The 21,816-nt window shown below is 52.9% G+C and overlaps 10 protein-coding genes across 10 annotated transcripts; 5 read left to right on the top strand and 5 right to left on the bottom strand.

Moving 5' to 3' along the window:
• Positions 1-236: 236 nt before the first annotated feature.
• On the top strand, positions 237-855 carry BO72DRAFT_505004 (serine palmitoyltransferase small subunit family protein; the record flags this gene model as incomplete). The annotated part of the gene is made up of 2 exons (XM_040949171.1): positions 237-516; positions 611-855. The coding sequence occupies exons 1-2, from the start codon at positions 399-401 to the stop codon at positions 853-855; spliced, it is 363 nt and encodes a 120-aa protein (XP_040803712.1). The 5' UTR covers positions 237-398.
• Positions 728-1,732, bottom strand: BO72DRAFT_34486 (uncharacterized protein). The gene has a single exon (XM_040940652.1). It carries the CDS (start codon positions 1,516-1,518, stop codon positions 862-864), a length of 657 nt encoding a protein of 218 aa, XP_040803711.1. The 5' UTR covers positions 1,519-1,732; the 3' UTR covers positions 728-861.
• On the bottom strand, positions 1,479-2,514 carry BO72DRAFT_446002 (uncharacterized protein). Its single transcript, XM_040944192.1, has 2 exons — positions 2,290-2,514; positions 1,479-2,213 (listed from the first exon to the last, which is right to left on the bottom strand). The coding sequence occupies exons 1-2, from the start codon at positions 2,338-2,340 to the stop codon at positions 1,947-1,949; spliced, it is 318 nt and encodes a 105-aa protein (XP_040803710.1). The 5' UTR covers positions 2,341-2,514; the 3' UTR covers positions 1,479-1,946.
• Positions 2,515-3,081: 567 nt separating this feature from the next.
• BO72DRAFT_372960 (dodecenoyl-CoA isomerase) lies at positions 3,082-3,979 on the top strand (the record flags this gene model as incomplete). Its single annotated transcript, XM_040941061.1, has 2 exons — positions 3,082-3,272; positions 3,340-3,979. The coding sequence occupies 2 exons, from the start codon at positions 3,082-3,084 to the stop codon at positions 3,977-3,979; spliced, it is 831 nt and encodes a 276-aa protein (XP_040803709.1).
• Positions 3,980-4,094: 115 nt separating this feature from the next.
• On the bottom strand, positions 4,095-5,645 carry cdc123 (cell proliferation protein CDC123). The gene is made up of 2 exons (XM_040944191.1): positions 5,442-5,645; positions 4,095-5,370 (listed from the first exon to the last, which is right to left on the bottom strand). The coding sequence occupies exons 1-2, from the start codon at positions 5,570-5,572 to the stop codon at positions 4,227-4,229; spliced, it is 1,275 nt and encodes a 424-aa protein (XP_040803708.1). The 5' UTR covers positions 5,573-5,645; the 3' UTR covers positions 4,095-4,226.
• A 168-nt stretch (positions 5,646-5,813) lies between these two features.
• On the top strand, positions 5,814-8,460 carry BO72DRAFT_399617 (uncharacterized protein). The gene is made up of 3 exons (XM_040942132.1): positions 5,814-6,027; positions 6,090-6,250; positions 6,307-8,460. Exons 1-3 carry the CDS (start codon positions 5,885-5,887, stop codon positions 8,361-8,363), a joined length of 2,361 nt encoding a protein of 786 aa, XP_040803707.1. The 5' UTR covers positions 5,814-5,884; the 3' UTR covers positions 8,364-8,460.
• A 216-nt stretch (positions 8,461-8,676) lies between these two features.
• Positions 8,677-10,143, top strand: BO72DRAFT_466793 (uncharacterized protein; the record flags this gene model as incomplete). The annotated part of the gene is made up of 2 exons (XM_040946790.1): positions 8,677-9,889; positions 9,962-10,143. The coding sequence occupies 2 exons, from the start codon at positions 8,677-8,679 to the stop codon at positions 10,141-10,143; spliced, it is 1,395 nt and encodes a 464-aa protein (XP_040803706.1).
• A 957-nt stretch (positions 10,144-11,100) lies between these two features.
• Positions 11,101-17,564, bottom strand: BO72DRAFT_373207 (AP-1 complex accessory protein LAA1; the record flags this gene model as incomplete). The annotated part of the gene is made up of 6 exons (XM_040941072.1): positions 11,101-12,678; positions 12,734-13,035; positions 13,086-13,317; positions 13,374-14,651; positions 14,709-15,065; positions 15,117-17,564. 6 exons carry the CDS (start codon positions 17,562-17,564, stop codon positions 11,101-11,103), a joined length of 6,195 nt encoding a protein of 2,064 aa, XP_040803705.1.
• A 304-nt stretch (positions 17,565-17,868) lies between these two features.
• Positions 17,869-18,923, top strand: BO72DRAFT_424531 (post-initiation translation factor DPC29). The gene is made up of 2 exons (XM_040942881.1): positions 17,869-18,159; positions 18,218-18,923. Exons 1-2 carry the CDS (start codon positions 17,946-17,948, stop codon positions 18,841-18,843), a joined length of 840 nt encoding a protein of 279 aa, XP_040803704.1. The 5' UTR covers positions 17,869-17,945; the 3' UTR covers positions 18,844-18,923.
• A 29-nt stretch (positions 18,924-18,952) lies between these two features.
• BO72DRAFT_484410 (Mis6 domain protein) lies at positions 18,953-21,630 on the bottom strand. Its single transcript, XM_040947854.1, has 4 exons — positions 21,345-21,630; positions 21,239-21,292; positions 20,156-21,183; positions 18,953-20,104 (listed from the first exon to the last, which is right to left on the bottom strand). The coding sequence occupies exons 1-4, from the start codon at positions 21,373-21,375 to the stop codon at positions 19,010-19,012; spliced, it is 2,208 nt and encodes a 735-aa protein (XP_040803703.1). The 5' UTR covers positions 21,376-21,630; the 3' UTR covers positions 18,953-19,009.
• Positions 21,631-21,816: the final 186 nt, after the last annotated feature.

Raw genomic sequence — 21,816 nt, 5'->3', positions numbered from 1 at the left:
TCAACTGGCTGCGCATAAGTCTTTAGTGAACCTTTTCTTGTCCCACGGAGATTCCTTCAACCCGCACTCCGTTGTCTCACCCGCTTACCTATCGGCCATTTACTTGTCTGCCTAGACTATAACTTCCTGAGCTCGTCGCTTCGCTTCAGCTGTCAGTTTCTCTGTCTGTCAGATCATGGATGCTTGGTAGATCTTGGCACCACCTGCTCTCATCCCTTCTTCAACCACCACTCAACAAAGTGCATCTCTCCTAAGAGCACCCACGATAGATCCCCTGAAGCCGACTCTCCCCACATCACCATCGCCTGGTTGCTACACCATATTTCTCAATCAGTCTTATCAGCTGCCTATTTTCCTCAGTCAGCTTGAACGCGTTCGCAATTGGCGGATCCACAGCAATGACATTTCTGCTTTGGCTTGTCACGAATCTCGTGCGCTGGGTGCGACTGAAGATCTATCAGTATGAGGTGACTTTCGCCGTGTATATGCTCACCCCTACAGAAAAGTTCATCTTTAGTACGTCAAGCTGTGTCCCTCCGAAGCGATTTATGCTTAAGGAACTATGTCCCCATCCCCCGGATATGGCGCGCTAACACTGGAACTCAAAAAGATTCTCTCCTCCTCACCCTCCTCACCATGATTATCACCGGCATTTACGTCTATTTGCCCGATCATATCCGAGCCATTTACAGTCACTTATACTACTACTGGGTCGGCGAACGTCCATTCATCTCCGGGAATCTTCCGACCATCAGTTCAGTATTCCGCGAAGTCGGCACTCAAACGATGGATGTCCTCTACGAAACAGCGAAGAACCAAGCTGCCACGGTCACTGATTCGATTGCCGAACTCTGACCTCCCTCATTGCCTTGGTCTCCGCACTGATGTGTCTTCTACCTCCCCACCTCCTCTCGGACTTCGGCTTCCGGAAGTTCGGAAACAACGATGCACTTTGCTTACTGAGGTGCATTTCCAGCTGTGATACCATTGGGGCCTATTACCATTCTTTCTGCTATCACCATTTGCATTACTACCGCTTCTTAATACACCCCCCACACATCTGCTGCACCCCACATCTATTCGTCCTCGAGCATGAATTGCATCAGCATTGCACGATAAAGCGCAGCTTCTTTTACCTCCTGGTTCATGATACTGTTGCAACGTTGTTTCATGGCGTTTGAGCGATACAATCTTCCCTGGGTCGGCGCATTCTAGGCGTTTATCGTTAGATCCTCCTCCTTGTGACCTTTTTTTTTTTTTTTCAAAGCCCGCCACCTTGACTTGTCTTCCTGTCCATACTGTATTGAGGCTACTATTGTTATGAGTGAATATCCCTATAGAGCCTGTCGAATGTTGTGCCTGCCTCCGAGGCCATTTTGGCCGAACATCGTTCATGAATGGCACTGCGAAGAATAAGCTTGGTTCTGTAACGCAGACTGTAAAATCTACATGTCGTAGGTACAGCGCAGCGTATCCGTGCGATTCAGTCATGCAGACACCGAGACTCGAGACGAACATACACTACCATTAAGCATTGAAGTACAATTTTGGTCTGCAGCTAAAGAAAAAAACTCCCGAGAACAAAAAACAAAAACAGCCCTCCATCCCAAATATACAACTCCGGTCATGCTCAGGAAAAAGTGTTATACAACGAGAGAAAACAAGGAGAATAAACAAGTACACCCCCAGCCAGAGACAGTACATAATCGAGGGTACCAACCTCACCATATCGGAGCGGACACGGACACGGACACTGATAACCCACCCCGACCCTCTCCCCCGCTGGGGAATCCAACGCAAACAATCAACCAAGGCATAAATCTCTTTTCCCTCCGGGTCAGGATGTCAAGGCAAAGCCTGGCATTTGATCCATCCACACCGCAACGCAACCTTTTTTTTTGTTCCATCCCGCTCAAACAAAACAAGTCACTCGAAAAGGAGGGAGACTACTCTGCGGATGCTTCCGTCTGCGCGCGAGACTGCGCCTGAGCCAGCTGCAGCTCCGCCTCCGCCGCCTCCCGCTGCCTCCGCTCCCGGCGGATGGCGTCGTTCATGCGCATGCGGTTCAGCTCGCGGTCGATCTCCTCCTTCTCGAGCGGGATCTTGTGGGATTGTTCGGCGGTGGGCCAGAAGCCCCTGACGGTGAAGCGGTCGTCGAGGTTCGTGCCGAAGTAGTACATCCAGCCGATGGGGAAGAGGATGTAGGTTCCGAACTGGTGCGCAGGTGACAAGGGTTAGAAATGGGTTGTTGTTCGGCATGGGGTATGCTTGTAGGAAAGCGGATATTACCTTGAAGACCTCGAGGTTTCCACCCTGGAGTTTGCGGAGGATGGAAGACATCTTGTGCGATTTGTGGCGGAGTGGAGGAGTGTGAGGGGGGGGGGGATGGGATGTACGAGAGTCTGATGCCGTGTATACGGGTTTGCTTGGTGGTTGTATTGGAAGTGTTTTCTTGAACGAATATCGATGTCGTTGGTTGTAGTCTGTCTGTCCGGATTCAAGCCAGTCAGTCAGTCTCCGGGGCGGGAACTTTTGGTGATGCTCTCCAATGGTCTGATACGAATCGATTATCTTCACGGAGCTTCTGACAAGCCGAACCCGCCGCAAAGCCCGGGATCCGTGCAAACGCAGCAAACACCCCACGTGCAATACGCCGCTTTAGAAGGTCATGTGACCATATGTACGAATACTCGGCGGTGCCGTGAGCCTCGGCTTGTTCGTTTCCTATGCTCGGCCCGCTGGAATCTCCCCGCATAAGCAGGGCTAGCGTTCTGCAGCAGCGGAGACTGGCCCCGTCTACTTACCTAGCCCCCAGTGTTTCTCCAGAATAGATATAACTACCTGCTCTTTCTTTTCCGTTGCTCCTTTACTCCGTAGAATTTCGTGTCCGGTGCATGAATTTGGTCGAATTTAGCCTCCATTGCATAACGGTTCCAACGCACAAGGTCGTGTGATCTGAATCTCCTGCGTGAAGTTGCCTCACTCACCGGAGGAAGTGCATAGACACATACATCAGCATTAGAAATCCCCCCCCCGGCCACACATCGCCCTACACATAAGGACAATACAAGCCCATCCAACATGACGGACGAGAGCCTCATCACCATCACCTACCATGGCCGAATCGCCATCATCACGCTGAACCGACCCCAGAAACTCAATGCCCTGGACCAAGACCTCTACTATCTACTAGGCGAACGGCTCCGCGAAGCCGACGCAAACAAGGACACCTACATCACGATCCTGACCGGCAAGGGACGATTCTTCTCCGCGTGAGTTTCTTCTTTTGCCCGAAGCCCCGACTGCCCAAACCCAACTAACCCTGCAAAAAACCCTCAGGGGCGCCGACGTAACCATCACCCGCCCGGACGGCGGCAGCCTGAACAGCAGCGCGCGCCGCGACCTCCTCCGGGGGTTCGTGGCCAACAACCTGGACATCACGCGGACGTTCGCGCACCACCGGAAGATCCTGATCGTGGCGCTCAACGGGCCGGCCGTGGGGCTGTCCGCCGCATTGATCGCGCAGGCGGACTTCATCTACGCCGCGCCGCACACCTTCCTGCTGACGCCGTTCTCCTCGCTGGGGCTGGTGGCCGAGGGCGGGGCGTCGCACGCCTTCGTCGAGCGGCTGGGCATCGCCCGGGCCAACGAGGCGCTGCTCATGAGTCGGCGCATCCCGTGCGAGGCGCTGGTCGCCGCCGGGTTCGTCAACGCCGTGGTGACCCCGGAGTCTGGGCGCGTCGACGACTCCGATGGGTTTTTGGGCAAGGTGCTCGCCGAGGTGGAGGAGCGGCTGGGCACGCATTTGAACCAGGAGAGTCTGTTGCGGATTAAGGAGTTGGTGAGGCGGCCCGGGAGGGAGGTGCTCGATCGCCAGAATGGGTTGGAGGTGTTTGCTGGGTTGGAGCGGTTTCTTAGTGGGGTGCCGCAGGAGGAGTTTCGGAAGTTGGCCTCGGGGGAGAAGAAGCATAAATTGTAGGGGTTGGGGTTGTTGAATGATTTTTGACGGGGAGGAGGGGAGAGATTGTGCTTGTATTGCGCTGGGCCGGGCTCATATGATACATCCTTCAAGCGCCGGGGAGAGGGTCATGAGTTTGTATTGTAAACAGCTCAACAATGGTTGAATTCATAAAGCCTAATTCTGATATCACAGATTCTATCTTCACGAACGCCCTCGAAACCTGAACACCATCACCTAACCTAGTAATCTCATTTCATAAAAAACATCACTCGTCCGAATCGGATTCCTGGGTCTGCTTGGCAAGGATATCCTGCCACTGCCCGAGGAACTCGCTCATGCCCCCGGGGCCCGTAAGGGAGGCATCCACCACTTCCTTGGGCAACTTATGCGCCGAGTACTGTGGCGTTGTGAAAGCATATGCCTCGGGGTCATCGCGCTTCACCAGCCGGAACTCCGCGAACAGCGGGGCATCGTCATCGTCCCCGCCCTCGTTCTCGGATTCCGACTCGGACTTGGAGTCGGGCTCTTCTGCCTCCTCTTCCACTGCACCGTTGGCACCGCGGAGAGACAACCGAACGAACTGCTCTTCCGCGCCATCGTCTTCCTCCTCCTCCAGGATACCGACGGGGTCCTTCATCGTCAGGATCTCGAGCCAGCTGAAAAGCAGCGAATCGGTCCGCTCGGCCCATGGGTTGATGTCGATCAGCCAGACCTTCTCGTGGGGCGGCGGAATGTAGACGTCGAACACGAAGCTCGGATCGGGGAACGTGCTCTTCAGCTTGTCGTCGAAGAACGCTTGGATACGCGACCGGAGCGCATCGCGCATGGGGAACAGGAAGTCGAAGTGATTCTGGTCGCGCTGGCAGATGCAGAGCAGCACACGGTTGCGCACCCAGCACCGGAATTCGAGAGACGGGTTGAAGTTGACGTATTTGCGGAGGATGAGGTGGTAGGGGACCTCAGGCGGAGTCTCGGAGGACGCGGAGTCGGCAGGTGCGGCATCAGCGGCGGCAGCGTCGGGAACGCAATCATCGAAGGGATGTTCCAGGTCATGAGTGATGAAATCACTGCTCTTGAGCAGCAGATAAATGTCGTTGGGCGTGCGGCACTGTAAGTCGTTGGTGGCCGACATCCAGGTTGCATCTTTCGGAGCACTCCAGTTCAGCTTCGGTGTCACTTTCCCCCCGTATTCGCTGATCGTGGACTTGATTTGGGAGTGGATCTCGGGCCACTCGACTGATGGGTCTGCCTCTTCGGCTTCGCCATCGTCGGAAAAGGTGTCGAGGTTATCGTCGTCGTCTGTGGGCGGGGCAGCCTCCGGCGGCAGAACAATACCGTCGGCACGCAGGTAGGAGACGAACTGGGTGCTGAGGGGAATCACTCGGGATTTGGGGACAAACGACCGGTACCTGCAGAATGCAAGGGGTCTCAGTCAGTACGCCTAACCAGAGTTGACTGGCTGGTGATGGGTCGAACGTACCGAGGTTGCCAGCTGTGATACGAGCAGTTCAAGATGTGGGAGTGTGTAATCGGAGGAAAGGGTAGTCTTGTCAAGGGTTCGGAGGGAGTCCCCTCTGCTGCAGGTGTCTCTGGAGGGTCAATATGAGGCATGGTGGCGAAAAGGTGCAAGCGATGCAAGGTTGGATGCGAGATTTGTATCCGCAGAAAGAATGGTCCCTTGTCGATCGCAAAGAGAGTCTGCGGGGCAGCCACTTTTTTTGGGAGTGAGTCAAGTTCCTTGCCCAATGGGGAATAGTGTACGGAGTACCAGACGGACAATGCCACGTGCTGCCTCAGGCACGACCGATCGTCATCCACTCGTTCTGGCCTGCGTAGCAACATCGACAGGACCCCCGGCCTTATCGGCGTCACCTTCTTCGGCAGTCGTTGGCCATCTTTGGCAAGCACTCGGTGATTTTCCCCATGGCTTCAGACGGCCCGGATCCTCAGAGCCTGAAATCATGGCAGGATGCATTCCAATATCCAATTCCAACCGTGCGCCGCGTGGAGCAGGAGCTGCGGCGGGACATTGCGAGCAATAAGGAGAGGCTCCGAGCTCTGGTTGGGTATGCCGTGGTCGCCCCGGGATTTGGACTGACAGGCGGCTGATTGTTGCTTGTGAATATAGGACGCGATATAGAGAGCTTGTGGGGACCGCCGAGAAGATCGTTTCTATGAACCGTGAGATGGAGGAGGTGGATTCAACGCTGGCGGACATAGGGCGAAGGTGTAACCCGCGGTTAATGGAGAAAACGTACACCCATGTCCAGGCAGTCGCGTCGAATAAGGGTATAGCTCGTTCTAAGCGCGCGATTGATTCGCTATATACTGATGGATAGTACCAGACTCTCCCGAGCGAGCTCTCACAGGCCAGCTTGCCTTACTTCATCGCTCCGCGGTGTCGATGTCAAGGCTCCTCAGACGGCGAGGCCCGCTCCTACTCATCGCCAAGCTCATGGTCATCTCACGGCTGCTTCATAAGACCCTATCGCAACAACCGACAGTGCCGCCCTTCGTCGAGAACCTCCGCAATCAACTCGCTTCCCTCCGCCGAACCCTGCTGCGAAGAGTCGATAAGCGCCTTGCTCCTGCCAAGTCAACGCCAGACGAAATCATTGAAGCGCTGGCTGCTTACTGCCTAGCCACCAGCTCTTCTTCAGACGATGCGATCCGATACTTCCATCAAATACGTCTAGATGCTATTGGGAGCCAGCTCGAACTCAATGACCCTCCAGGCGAGAACATCCTGAACAGCTTGCGCCTTTACATTCGCACGTTACAAACTTCCAAGGTCCTACTTTCGCGGCGGCTGTCCGACGTACTAAACAAGTTGAAAGCGCGGCCACTTCTCACAGACCCCGAGGTTTGCGACCTAGACGATCTGGACCTTGGTGTCCTAGGGCGATGGGTAACTTCAGATGTCAGCAACTTCACCCCTTGGATCAAATTGAGCGAACTGTCCAGGGCGGAAGTCGATAACATCATCAAGACGTGGTCAGAAGCTGCCTTCGACAAGTATATGCAGGGGTCTCGAGAGTCATTGAAGAACTGGTCGGATTTCTCTAAACTTCTTACACTTCGTGAGCAAGTGTTAGAACTCTGGTTAGGCTCCCGGAGCTCAACGCCCGCCCACTCGTCTCTGCGGGTGCTGGAGGGCATCAGGTCTGTTTTGAACGAACGACTCACCCGTATTCTGGCGGACCAAGCAAAAGACTTGGATCAGTTCGGCCAAAGTATTGCATCCACCGTCGCGGGCTGGAGCAATTTGGATCACACATACTCCCACTCACTTTGGGACGAGCATCTTATCTCAATTGACTACTCCAATGGTTCCGCTTACTTCAAAGAAGCTGTTGTGGATAGGCTTTTGGGAAGAGACGGGGACATTGTCATATCTCTCGGAAAGTACCAAGCTTGGCTTGTATCGGTAGACAAGTCCAAAAGTTCTATCGACGCTTTGCGCCAAATTCGATGGTCTGATATTATCGATGAAGGCGAGGACGAAGACTTAGACGTGGACATTCCGGGAATCTTGACTGATGATGATCCCCGGTTGCTGCGTGAGGCTCTCGAGGCTGCTATCAAGGAAGCTTTCGAGACTCTTGATCGTTCCTTTTGCGAGATCTTCAAAGCGCTCAAGGATCCGAGCCTGAATGAGCAGGTCGCATTTCTGCTCAAGCTCATCAGACTAATCCAGAGAGAACTACCCGTCGACTTTATCCCGGTAGGCTACGCATTCGCTGATAGTGTTATCCCACAATTACAAGAGATACTTGCTGCCGAGATAGTGGCGCACACGAGGCCATGGAGCCCGCAAGCTAGCTCAACTAAAAAAGCTCGAGGACTCCCAGGTCGCTCCCTTTGGGAAGGTGACCCAGCAATCCCTGTGCAACCGTCACCATCGGCGTTCAAATTCCTGCGTCGACTTGCGAAAAGTATGAGCCAATATGGCCCCGGGCTTTGGGATGCCTCGACCGTTCGATGTTTCAAGAGAACCGTACAGAAAGAACTTGTCAAACCCATTGCCTCTAGGATGGAAGGATTCAAGTCACCTTCTGTTCAGAATGGGGCTACTGATTCTGAAGCGGAGGTCAACGCTGGCGAAGCGCCAAATTCGAACGGAGATGAGAGTCCACAGCAAAAGGCTGAGACGGAGATCGCTGACCCATATAAATATCTTCAAGACCATATGATCCAGCTATATTTTGACGCCTCTTACTTCAAATCTGCCTTTGAAGTTGGTGACTCGGAGGCGAGCCACTTGGCGGACGTACTGGAAACGATTCGCGGAGAGCTTGAACTTCAATTGCAGGTTGTGAAGAAAATTGACAAAGCGGCCCATGAGCACTGGAAGCGAACCTACCTTCTATTCGGTCTTCTGGCAGAGAAGGTCGAGGCGTAAGGTGTACAGTTGTTCTTGTATATATAAAGGCATTATATTATCCACACTAGAACTGCACAAGTGAACAGGTTCCATACCAATCGCAATCCCTGTATAGATGACCTCGGATGTTACAGACTTGTCCATATTAGGAGTAGTGTCCGCGGGGGAAACTCACCGCCCACGTCACGTTTCCGCCGGTGACAATGACTTCGCCGCGGGAAAAGGCAATGCGTTCATCTCCTTCTGACCATTCTCATGCTGGTTGTTGCTCGCAGTCGCAGTGCTTCCTGACCTCTTCTACTGTCCCTGCTCAGCCTTCAATCCCTTCACCATGGCCACTCCCAGGCTTCCTTTCCTTTATCCGAACCTCATGCGAGCGGTCCGATCATGCGAACCCACGACCCACCGCTCCATTCGCGCTCCATACTCCAGCAACCAGCAAGCCCCCTTCCACACTGGTCGAAGATACGCCCCAGAAACCTACCATCGACGATACGGACCTGCCGCAGAAGCCAACCTCCCTCCCCCTTTGAAGCCCAAAGACGGTTCCTCTGAGAAACAAGCTCCCGCATCCCCAGGCCAGGAAACCAGCGCTGCGAATCCTGCCGCGCAAGAACAGTCATCGTCCAAGGAGGACAAGGCCAAAGCTCCTGAGGTCGACTCTCCCCAACCCAAAGATAAAGCCACGAAGTCAAAACCCGCCAGTGAAGGCAGCGTGACTCCAGAGAAAGCGGAGCTGGATTCCACGCCAAAGCCCAAAGACACCGAGGCCACGATCTCCGACCTCCAAGACACCACCACCACCGCCTCTAGCAAAGAGGCAGTCCCCATACTCTCCACCAACAACAACACTACCAATAATAGCAACAATGAGCGCCACTCGCCCGAGGAAACACAGTTCAACCCGCACATCCTCAAGCAGAATCCACTGGAGGGCGTCCTCCACATGCCGTCCCCGTCCTCCTACCTGACAACGGGCGGCGGCGCCGCCCCTGACCCGACGAGCAACCCCCCGAACCTCTCCCCGGCGCCCTACGTGCACTACTTCGACACCTACTCGCTCGTGCGGGACCTCTCCAAAAGCGGCTTCTCCGACGAGCAATCCATCACGATCATGAAGGCCGTCCGCAGCATCCTCCAGAGCAACCTCGACCTCGCGCGACAGAGCCTGACCTCCAAGTCCGACGTGGAGAACGAATCCTACCTGTTCCAGGCGGCGTGTTCGGAGCTCCAATCCTCGCTGCAGATGGCCCGAGGCTCCGAAATGCAACGGCAGCGCGCGTCCCGGACCCAGCTGCAGCACGAGGCGGACATTCTCTCCCAGCGATTGAACCAGGAACTCGCCGGCCTGAAGGACGACATCAAGGGCATGTTCAATGACCACAAGATGTCGACGCGCGAGCAGCAGCGCAACATCGACACCTCGGTGCAGGAGCTCAACTATAAGATCACGGTGTCGCTGAATAGTGATGGCAAGAGCGAGATCGAAGGTCTGCGGTGGATCCTGACAAGGCGAGCGGCGATGGCCATCGCCACTAGTGCTTGTGAGTTACCGATCCTTCCCCCTCCCCCCTCCCGTCTTGTTATCCCGGGTTAAATGCTGACGCGCGCAGCAGTCATGATCATCCTCTTCCTCAAGTACTACTCCGTCCGCAAAAGCGAGGAGAAGAGCAAGAAGAAAGCCGACAAGCCGCCAAACGAGGCCAAGGAAAGTCGGGTCATCACTCCGGACCCCGTCCGGAAGCCCAAGTCGACACCGGCCCCGACCATGATCCATCTGAGCGAGTCTCTGGGTTAAGTGAACCACACCTCGGCTCAGGTCTGAATCTCGCCAGTGCCTCTAATTGACACACCCTTATTTCCCTTGTATAACCACCTTTCCCACTTCATAGACTTCTTTCTCTCCCTTCCTTGGCGGGTCTGACGGATGACCTGATCGATCAACCTTGACTGTTTCCATATTCATTTTAGATTCTCCTTGCATCCGTGATCTTACCTTAGACATATACATACTCACTCGTCCTGTCCTTTCCCCCGAACTGACCACCCGCTACTCCGCCGCTGACTCATGTCGATACCCCATCGCCCCCTCTTTTCTTCACAAAGTCTCGCAGCCGAATAGCCCGGTTGAGCCTATAGATAGAAAAAAACACATTTTACATCGCATTATGTTCTATCAACAATTATCCACGCCTCTATAAATCCCCTTGCGTATCTGCTTGGTCTATAACCTCCTCACATATGCAAAGAAGGGAACAGAAAAAAGTAACAAGAGCCACAAACAAAATCAAAACAAATTCGCGCAAAAGACTTTGATATCATGATCTGCGTACAACAGAGCAAGTCGGCAGAGAGAAGAGTCTTAATTCCCTCCTCCTCCTCCTCCTCCACTACTCGAAGCCATTTCCCACGTATCATCCTGGCGCATAGAATGTCATATACCATTAGCAAAGTAAATCAACAAGAACTCATGTACGTCATAGCTCCCTTCTCCACTTCTCTTTCAATTATACAGGAAAAGATAGAGAAAATATGCAGAGGGGTCAAACAAAGTCACATCACAGCAAATAGACATGGAAAAGGACGGGAGCAAGATGAGTAGGAGAAATACAATTCTCAAGCGCAGGATGAAGGAATAGACGGGGAGAACAACAAGGGTTTGATTTGTAATTGATGGACAAGAATAAAATGACCGAGGGAGATTTTGAATATACGCGGGGAAAATGACAAGGAGAAGGAGGATAGCGTGCGTGGCTTAGAAGTCCATCCGCAGCGCAATACTGGGCATGCTCTGTTGTTCATGGTCCGAGTATGCGCGGTCGCGGCCCTGCTTGGTCCCCGCGCCGGAGGTTGCGTCGGCGCTGCGCAGGATATCCTCGAGGAGGGTCTTCTGGGCGGGCTGCATGGTGGCCACCAGGGCGCGGAAGATGGCTTGGTTGGCTTTGGCGAGCTCGAGCAGGTGAGCGGAGGTCTCGGTATACACGGCGGAGCCCTCGCGGTCGGCGCGGGCAAGGAGGGCGGACATGACGAGGGACATGGCGGTGGGCGTGGCGTCCGCGGAGAAGACGGCGGTCGTGACGCAGGAGACCAGGGTGCGCGCGATGACAGCTCTAGAATTCTCCGGGTCGTCGGCCACGTCGCCGTTCTCCTTAGGGCAGCCGACGTAGAACGCGATGAGGCGCGGGGTGAGGTAGCGGGCAATGCTCTCGCTGGTGGTTGATTTGGGGGAAGAAGTGAGGAGGATGGAGCGAATACAGCCCGCGGCGACGTTGGCGAGACCGACGTCCTGGAGGCAGTCGAGGAGTTCGTCTAGGACGCAGGGGATGACTGGGTCGTGCGGTGGGATAAGGTGACCCCCGGTGGTGAGCAGGATAGCGATCGCCAAAAGCGTATTCTTCGCGCAGGGTAACGACGACTCGGACTCTCGCCGTTGCGCGATGGTCAGCGTCGTGAGGAAGCGAGTCAGGCAACCGCGTAACTGGCGGGACACGACGGCCAGGTTCTCGGGGTCGTCTGGCCTAAAGTCCCGGTTGTTGCTGACGCTGCTGATGAAATGCTTGAACGTGGGGAGCGCTTGGGGGACGACGTCGGCTTGGCATAGGCCCGTCGCTAGAATTGTACTGAAGATATGTAGGATACATGCGTTGAGGTCATTGCGGATAATGGAAGGGAATATTGAGGCGACATTGACCAGCGAGGAGAGGGAGAGCCGGATGAGCGACAAGGCGTCTTCTGATCCAACGCTAAACCGTGCAAGAGGCGTGGACTCTCGCAAGTTAGGTAGTAGTCCCGCAAGGACAAGGATGATGCTTCTCGTCAACTCGAAAAGCTGTTCGATGTCATCGGAAAGATGGTCATCTCGACCCTCGCTTCCCTTGGCTGACGGATGGTCTAAAGAGAGGTTGCGTGCAATTTCCACGATCACGTTCTGTATAGGGGTGCCTTCAGTCAAAGCAAGGCGGTCAAGCGAGTCCATTGTCTCCGAAAAGATAGCGTCCTGATAGATTGCATTGCCGGAGATCACTGGTCGTAGGATTCTCTTAAGTGCTTGGAGGATTTCCAGTCTTTGTGACGGGGTGGTGGACTGATCAACCAAAGCCTCAAATGCAAGACCAAAGAGAACAAAAAAGAAAGCGACAGGCTCGTCGCGATAATTGATGTCGTGGCCTTTGCTTCCGATCTCTCCTTTCGGCGCATCCTGTTCCTCTTCATCTGATTTTTTCGACTCCTCAAGATCGGACTTGCCGTCTAACGCGTCAAAGACAAAATCAATATCCTTCTCAACCAACCCAGCAATTGCATCGACAAGGTTCAACCAGGAATCTTGGTAGAACTGGAAGAAAAGTCAATATACAGCAAGTTCATGTGTCAATCAAGTCTCATCATACCTTCAAGAGGGTCTCGCGGTTCAGTGCAGCGTACACTTCGTCCAAGTCGCCCCCTAATGGGCCTGTGCCCAGGCTCCCCGAAATATCTGGCTCGAATCTCAACCGTGCGTACTCCTGAAGAGAAGAGAGCCAGAGGGGCGTAAGCTTGGTTAAGTATGGCTGAACGACCTCGTTCAGGTATTCTTGCTCGATACTAGCGATCTGCAGCCGTGCCCAGGCTGAATACAACGCCATTTTAACCATGACCCTGGCATTGGAATTGAGCCCCTTCAGTTCGCCGATTTCGGTCGTATCCAAATTATCTTGGTTTCATTAGCGAACACCGACGCAAAAGCTTGATGAGCACACTCACTAGAGAAATTCTCAAGGCCGAGGACCAGGAGTTTAAGAATCCTGCCCATTCGCTCTACATTCGTCACAATGCCCGTCGCAATGAATGTTGCTGAGACGTTGATGGCCTCAGACGCAAGTTCGGCGGACGAGTCAGCAGCAAATGCCGGGGTCAGAGCCGATCCAATCTGAGCCTGATATTGCTCGAGCAGAGACGCCTCCGTGAAGTCCGGGTCTGGAGTCTTTCCAAACATCTGGTGCCGTATGTCAGTAAGATCTTTCCGAAGACGGGAACAAGCAGGAATCATACTCTTAGAACCTGGTCGATAATCTTCAGTCCCCAGATGCGGAGCTCTATCACATTTGCTGTAGAGGCCGAGAACGCCATCCTGACAATGTCTCCGACCTTTTGTTGTAAAGCAAGTTCAGCGGGAATGACTTGATCAGGCAGAATCGCTTCCTGTACGATACACAGGAGTTCACTCAGACAACTCATAACAAAGTTCCGCGTTTGCCATTTTAGCAGTTCCTGTCCGGATACTGCGTCATGGGCTCCGTCAGACTGTCCGGCTCCAGCAATTGCGGACGCAAAACCTGCAACCTCGTCATCCGGCATATCGTTGGCCGATGGCTTCACAGCAGATGTAAGAGGCGGTTCTTCCGCTTTGACGCGCGTCTTGGTCAAGGTATTGTGGCAGCGCTGGATCCAAAGCTCCGTCTCTTCGAGCGCTGTCTGCTGCATCCAATCTTGGATCATGCCTTTCAGAATTGGATTGTCAGGCGTATCGTCAAACGCAAGCCAAATTTCCTCTTCAAGCGCCGGAGTGGCGGTGCGGATAACAGAAGCGGCATCTCTTTTCATCAGATTGCTGAGACCTCGGATAGCCACATCCCTCATGAGAGGATTATTAGCAGAAAGCTCAACCTGCAACCGTTTGACATATCCAGAGAAGTCGACGTATGCCGGCGCATACAGTGAGAGATGATCCAGGCACTTCGAACTCTCTGTGACCAGGGCCGAGTTGTCCTCCAGCTGGAATTGCCTGAGCAGGGTGAGGATGAGGTTTCGCGTCTTCGCAATGTCTTGGAGGTCAGGTCCCAGCACATTAATTAACGAGTCAACACAGCGACTGATGAGCACAGGAGTAAGGAAGGTCATCTCAATATTGGATGTAGCCAAGGTCGCGGCCTCCTCATTGTGGGTATCCGCGTTGTACAACTGAGCGAGCATTCCGAGAGAACTCGAGACGAAAGGCGAAAAGGTCAACCCCGCGGAGTTCGCAACTCGTTCTAAACCACCCAGAGCCCAGAAGTGGACCACTGGGTGAGGGTCGTTACATAAAGACATTAAGACGCCAACGATGGTTTTGAGATGCAGACCAGCTGCCATGCCGCCGACTTGGGAATGAATGCAACCTAGAGCAGCAGCGCAACCAGCACGGGCATTAGGCTCTCTATTTTCAACAATCTTATCCACAAGCCAATTAATTTGTGTATTTGTGAAGGTGTTGCCGGAGCTCTCGCACAGCCGCCCAAGCGCCTCGGCGCCGACTGTGCGGACGATTAGGTCGGGATCGGTGACGAATTTCTGTCATCGTTAATCTTTCCGTCTTATCTGCAAAAGTTACATACACTATTGTCTCACCTGAACAAGCTCCTGTAGGACTTTATCAGTGGCGGGGTTGAGCCTCCCAGCTCCGGGGCCAATCTCCTTGACCGATACTTTGAGTGCATGAAGAAGCGCCACAGCAACGTTGACTATCATAGCAGCCTTGCGACCAGGGTTTCGCTGGAGGCTGGGCGATGCGAGATATGTTGCAATCTGCTCTACACTGCTTTCCTGAACCTTGGGGGCGTGCAGTGAAATAGCCACGGAAAAGAGATCGATGGCCGCATTCACGACACCAGTTGCGTGCGGATCAGCCACAAGACAATCTCCTTGTCTCGATGAATAGAGTAGGACCGAGTCGTGTTCGCTTGCAGGAAAGATTGGGAATGTCAACTGTTCATGTCAGTACGAAGTCAGAAGCAGTTACGTATGTCTTCAACTTACAGCGTCATCGATACTTTGATCTACCGAATCGACTGCAGACCATGATGGCCCATTCTCATTGTCATTCTTGCCATTAAGCGCCGCGCGAACATACTCACGGGTGATACCCGTCACCCCGAACCCGTAATTATCGCAGAGATCCCATAAGGTGTCAAATTGCGCGGTTGAGGCTGCAATCGAGCTTTCCAGGGGACCTGCCTGGGCAGCATCGGGATCTGCGAAGGAGGAAATTGCCAGACTCAAGAGGCTAGATTGAGAGATGACGTCGCCACGACTCAAGGGATGGACGTGAAGTAGCTTGGAGAAACACTGAAGAACACGTCGTCGGACCATTGTTTCGATATCGTGCAACTGTAACGATGGGTGAAGCCGCTGTGATGAATCATTTACTGACTTTTGCCGCGGGAGATCCTCAAGAAAGTCAACTGTATTCTGAAGCATGGCTGCAATTCTCTTCGCACCGTCCGCTGTGATCAATTTGCTATTGAACTCCATGAAGACCAGTAGTGCGCCTAGAGCACATTCCCTGACATGCGCAAGAAAGCTCATCTCCAATACTCCACGCTGAGCCGAGTTTTCCTTACTCAGATGAAGTGGAAGTGCATTCTTCCAAAGCAACATCAACTGCGATAGATGTATTTTGACAAAGCTCGGCCCGAGGGGCATTAAACCTCCGATCAGGATCCAAGCGACTTGTATTTGCGTACAGGCGGCACGTAGCTCGGAGTTGCTGCTGATTTTCAGGAGATCGGTTGCTTGAGTAAATACACGGGAAAACACATCAACAGACCCGTACAGAGGTTGCAGCCGAGATGTACTGAGCATGGCCGAAAGACCATTGGCATAACCAACACAGCGACGCGGCGACTGTCGAGGAGTGCCCAATTGGCCAACTTCTCTGTTCAAAGTATTCAGGCAGATGGTGACACAAGACAGCAATTGATGCGGGCAGGCGAGAACGAAATTGCGCAAACAATGCGCTGCATGTATTTGGACGGTGTAGCTGGGGTGAGACAGAACCTGCAGCAAAGCCTCACGACAAGGTTCAGCAAGAGTAGCAAATGCAGAACCAAGGGATACAATCAGGGAAGACAGTGCGCTCAAAGCGCTCGTCAAAGAGTGCTTGCTTGGCTCCCGCCGCTCCTGGACCACCTGAGGATAATCTTTGAGCACATCGTTGATCAACCATTTAGCCGCATTCAGTTGGCTAGTCTCTCGGAGCGATTCACGACCGACTGTATCTTCTAGAATGCTCTTGACAAACTTCCTTGTCATCAAAAGCCGGAACCGGTTGTACATTACCGTAGGATGGTTCAATAGATCGAACAGGAGGTGAGTCGCGATCTGGCCGTAGCGATCTTCAATGGTCTTGTCACCTAGAATCCGCAAGACGTGCTTGTAGCATACAGCGATGCCTGCGCGAGCTCGATTAGACGTCGCACTCTTGAGGTATTGTGTAGAAAGTTGGCGAAGGAGGTCTGGAAGGAGAAAGAACAGACGTGGTTCTGCTTTCTTGGTAGTTGACGACTCTGAAACCTCGGCCTCCTCCTCGTCTTCCGTCGGTTTCGCTGTTGGTTTTCGTGACAGTCTTTTGGATTTCTTGGGCTTCGGCACAGAAGCGATTCGAGTGTCCGAAGCATGCAGTTTGGCTAGCGCGCGGGCGAGACAGGCTGCAGCGGCGTGTCGAACGGGAGCCACAGGACTGTCAATTGCCTTCCAAACCACGGCCTTTAGGTGATCAAAGTCGTTCGCATTATCGAAGTATGGGGTCGTGTTCACAAGCTGTTCAAGGCAGCGACATGCGTGTACTTGGACAAACGTCGATTTGTCCCCGGTTGCGGCATTGCGGGCCTGCTTCCAAATGTCTCGGGCTGTAGCTTCGTCGACGGGAACTCCAGAGCCAACTACCACTTTCCGCAGCACGGAGAACATTGACCCACGACATCCTGTATGGTTGCTCGAGGCTTTGAGTAGCTTCAGTAAGCTTGACACAACAACTCCGGATTGCGCAAAGACACTCTCTCCGGCGACTGCGAATACCTCTCCCAGGCAGTGGGCTGCAGCGAACTTGGTTTTGAGTTCGGCCTCATTTTTGCTCGCATTCAGAGTCACCAGCAGGTCGGTCACTGTCTCGAAAAGAACCCCGCGATCGCCCTTGCTGAAGATAGCACCGAAGCAGCGTCCCAGGTTGTTGCGAATGACTCGGGTGATTGTTGGTGACGGCAGTGTGAGGATCTTGAACAGCTCCTTTTTCAAGAATTTCTGCTGCGACGATACCTGGGCCTTATCCAATCCTGATATATGCTGGACTAAGTCCGAGGTGAATGTGAGGAGGTAGAGGTCCTGTTGTTCGGAGGGGAGCGCATGAAGCTTGCTGATGTCGAGCTCCGCACGGGGAGCCGCATTGTCGGCGGCGGGAGTAGACGTAGCATTTTCGGATGTAGACATTGGGGTTCGGTCGTCCCACCTAGGGCGTCACCCATATGAGGGTTCTATATTGTATCGAAGGGTGAAGTTGGAGACAGGGTTGAAGGGGGAGGGGGTGAACGGTTGGCGACCAGGTGAGTCCAACTGGCAGTAGTTGGTCTACTCGCCGACCTTACAATACGTAGTTACGGTAGTCGATGGGCCGGGCCCCCTTAAGCGGGCACTTGGCCTCATTTCCGGGGGCGGTGGCGGAGAAACTGTTGGGCCGGCCCCGCTATCAGATTGAAAGATGCGGTTCGATTGTACTGTGCACTGCACTTGAAGATGCATTTGCTCCATGCCGCTCTGGGAGCAGAAATGGGGCTGCCCGCTAATCAATAATATTTCCCGGTCCACATCGCAATGGCCTCCTTAGTGAGCAGAAGCCTGATGCAGCAGCGCGCTGCTCGCATCAACCAGCTCACGTACACTACCTGCCGTAGCTTCACCAGCAGCTCACCGTGGTCTGCAGGACACAACCGTTGGTCTAAAATCAAGCACGATAAGGCGAAGGAAGACAAATTGAAAAGCAAGGAGCGTCAACTCATGAACAAGGAAATCAGCACGGCAATCCATTGTGAGAATTCCAGTCTGCTCAACCTTTTTACTGCAATGTCTATGCTAATTCGGTCTAGTGTGGGGACCCGATCCGGAGTACAATCCGCGCCTGACCCTTGCCCTCTCGAATGCGAAGCGAGCCGGAATTCCCAAGAATGTTATTGAAGCGGCTCTGGCGCGGGGAAAGGGCATAAGTTTGACGGGCGAGGCGCTGGAACAAGTCACTGTTGAGGCTATCCTGCCCCATAACGTCGCGGTCGTGATTGAATGCCAGACCGACTCAAAAGCCCGTCTATTGCAGGACGTTAGACATACTATCAAGAACGCTGGAGGGGCTGCTACCCCAACCATTTATCTGTTCGAGAAGAAAGGTAGAATTGTTTTCGAGAAAAAGGATGGCGTGGACCCAGATGATTATTTAGATCAGGCTATTGAAGCAGGCGCAACCGATATCACATCGGATGATGAAGGCCGCCTGATTGTCTTCACAGACCCCACGGAAACAAAGAGTGTGGGAGAATCGATGTCAAAAGCCATTGGACTTTCAGTCGAAGAACTAGAGATATTCTGGGACCCAAACAAGGACACTATGGTGGATATCACAGACGAAGAGCACGTGAGACAGATCGAGACTGTCATGGGCAAGCTTCGAGAGGAGCCATGCGTGAACGATATTTACATGAACACGCGCCAGGCGTTCTGATAGGTTGCGGGCCCTGGTTGAGGTGTCTACAGCCCCGGGCACTTAAAGAATTGTATAATAGAATTAGAATACCATACTAGATGTATCATAAATAGTATCACGAAGAAAGCTTACTTAGAGGCAGTCACCATCTAGTGTGCACTAATGACGTTGGAATCTAGAGCAATCATTCCTTTCTCAATGCTTTCATGGTGCTGCGCATCAAATTCCCAATCCCGACATTTCCTGTCGCATCCAACCAGTCGAGCATCCGAACACGGTACTCCTGCCAGGTCAGCTTCACGCCGCCCTCTTTTTCGAGGGCACTGAGTGCTTTCTGAGTCACGGGCCTTTGTAGTTTTGGTTTACTCTCGTCAATGCCGTTATCCTCCTCAATATCTGCAAAACATGCTGCCGACAAATTACATAGAGCGACATGGTGACTCAGAGAAAATACAGATGAGATGGTGAACAAGAAATTGGCTTCTCGCTTTTTGTCCCGTGAGTTATCGTTCATATTGCGGATAAACCGAGTGAGGGCGTTGACTGTGGGCGCCGGAATCAGGCAACCTAGTGCATTGGGGTCTTCCGAGTTGAGTCCGCGGTTGCGCCAAAGCAAATTGCAGATATCCATTATGTATCCATTGAATTGACCCACAAGGTCTGTCGGATATAGTGAGTCGGTCGAGTGAGGGACCTGCAACGCTGGAGATGTGAGGGAAGCTTCGAATGACGACTTGTAGGTTGCAAGGACTGAGCTCATGATCGATATAACCGAGCTAATCGGGGTGAATACAAGGGTGTAGACTGTTGGAGCGAGAGGAATCGTAAGACGGATGCTGCCATTCGACGATGCGTGCGAAAATAATTCGGCCAAGGTGCAGTAGAAATCAAGGACGGACAATGTAGCAGGCTTTGGCCTTTCACTTCCGCCGTCTGCTGTAGGCTGGATTGTAGACTCAAGACTCGACAAAGCCAAGAGTTCTGCGTGTGAGATAAGGCGGCCCAGTGGCTTATACTCATGGGCGCTGAAGGGTTGAGATCTCAGGCGCACACCCCATCGACGGATCAACAAAGAGTAGAAGTCTAGAAGAACCGATTGAGAGTGAGACGTGCCGTCTAATACTGAGGCCTCCACATGGTGTAAGAACTCCTGCCGCAGGGGTTCATATTCTTGGAGAGGTAAATATGATAGTAAATGGAGCACTTTCTCTTGATTGTCATAGCCGTTCCACAGAAGGACATGTTGTTGCAGGAATGAGAGCAAGGCGTGGGGTATTTCCTGTGGTCGAGTTAGTATACACGATAGACGAAACTGGGCCGGAAGCCATACCTTTGTATATTGCGCATAGTTCAGTGCAAGGTTTAGAATGTATCCGAGCGACTCTAGCCCTTCTTGATCATGATTCTGGATGCGCTCTAATTGACCATCAAGGAAGCCTTTCAGCCAATCATTCAGACGTTGGTGTGCAGCCTCGGGCTGAGCCAGAAAGAGATACTTCTGAGCCAAAGCGTCTCCCATCATGGATATTATCTGGTTAGGGAGTTCAATGCGATCAAGTCTTTCGACAAAGTGTTCCACACTGCGCAACTCCTCCAACGCGGTATGGTATAATGAAACGCGCGATGTTTGGACATCAGGCACAATAACCTCCATTTTCCCTCGCTTGACGAGTCCGCGATGCACTACCTGGAAATTTGACGGCTGAGTAGCCTGAAGCTTCTCCAAATGCGTTTCTTGGACCTGTCTCACGTGAGCTGTCCACTCAGGATCAGGGTGTTTAAAGAACAATGCCTTTCGCCCTGAAGGCCCAAAATCGCCCACAATGACATCCGGGCAGTAGTTCTTGAAAGCCCTGAGTAGAGTAAGGAGCTCTTTATCGTCACCCCCAGAAGCACCGAGAAGCTCCATCAGTGCCTGGATCCTGAAAGGTTTGACATGTTTGCGCCTGGTGATAAGCGAGAGCAGGTGGCACAGAGGCTTTCGCAAGCTTATCATGTCAAGATGGTTGAAGAGTACCGCATAGAGCTTTGACAGGTGGGACCTATCATCCAGAAAATCGTATACAAGAATCAGCCATCGCAGAAGCAGAGCCTGCGTCGCCGGACTGGGCTTTGTCTTGGCAGGTCCTAGGCAGCATACAACTTGGGTAACGATCTTTGAGGATATCCGTTCTTGCGGGTATAAGTTCTTGACCAGAGTGGTAATTGTTCCTTGATCAAGATGGTTGCTCTTGGTGAGGACTTTAATAAGTCGTTCGAGGCCAAGCCGAGAAATCCCGCTCTCGTAGGCGCGTGTAGCTATTGTTTTGGCCAGCTGGCCAGCATCCGTGTATCGCTGCTTCGAGGGAATAAAAGCAACTGATCGGAGTTAAAGATCCAAAGCTTCAAGGGAATTGGGTGCCAGGGGACTTACCAGCTTCAAAATGCTCAATCGCATCCTGTAGGCTAGTTGGCGCGACGTCGGAGCCTGAATGGACTATTAACACCGATAGTCAACCAAAGTCAGGTTCTTGACAAACCTCTGTCCGAGTCCGACGACATCGTAGTCATTTATTTTTCTTATCGATCCGAGCGAATGTCTTCAGTGTAATTCTAATGCAAAATCTCCTAGCGCATATCAGGCTGCACCGACGCCTTGTTGTTCTAGATCATCCAAGTCGCGCGCGAATTCGAACTTGTCGCGTCAACTGCACGATACTTGACTGATTTGCCACAAAGAACAAACAGCGATAATAACACCCACTACTCTCGACTAGAGTCCCGTCTATGGTTTCTCTTGCGTATGCAGGCTTTGATTGCCAATAAACTGGGTCGCACTCGCAGATCTGGAAGAGAGGCGCGGGAATTCGGAGTTGGGCAAACTTTACCAGATTTGGCGACCAACTGGCGAGCGTTCAGCTCCATGTCTCTCAACAACGGCGCACACTACAGCACTTGTCTAGAGGCCAAGAATCGCATTAGACTCAGAAAGAGATTCAGTGTGTTGAGTCA

The sequence above is a fragment of the Aspergillus fijiensis genome (genome assembly GCF_003184825.1).
Source record: "Aspergillus fijiensis CBS 313.89 unplaced genomic scaffold BO72scaffold_12, whole genome shotgun sequence".
NCBI lineage: Eukaryota > Fungi > Ascomycota > Eurotiomycetes > Eurotiales > Aspergillaceae > Aspergillus > Aspergillus fijiensis.
This window is presented reverse-complemented; position numbering and strand designations above follow the sequence as displayed.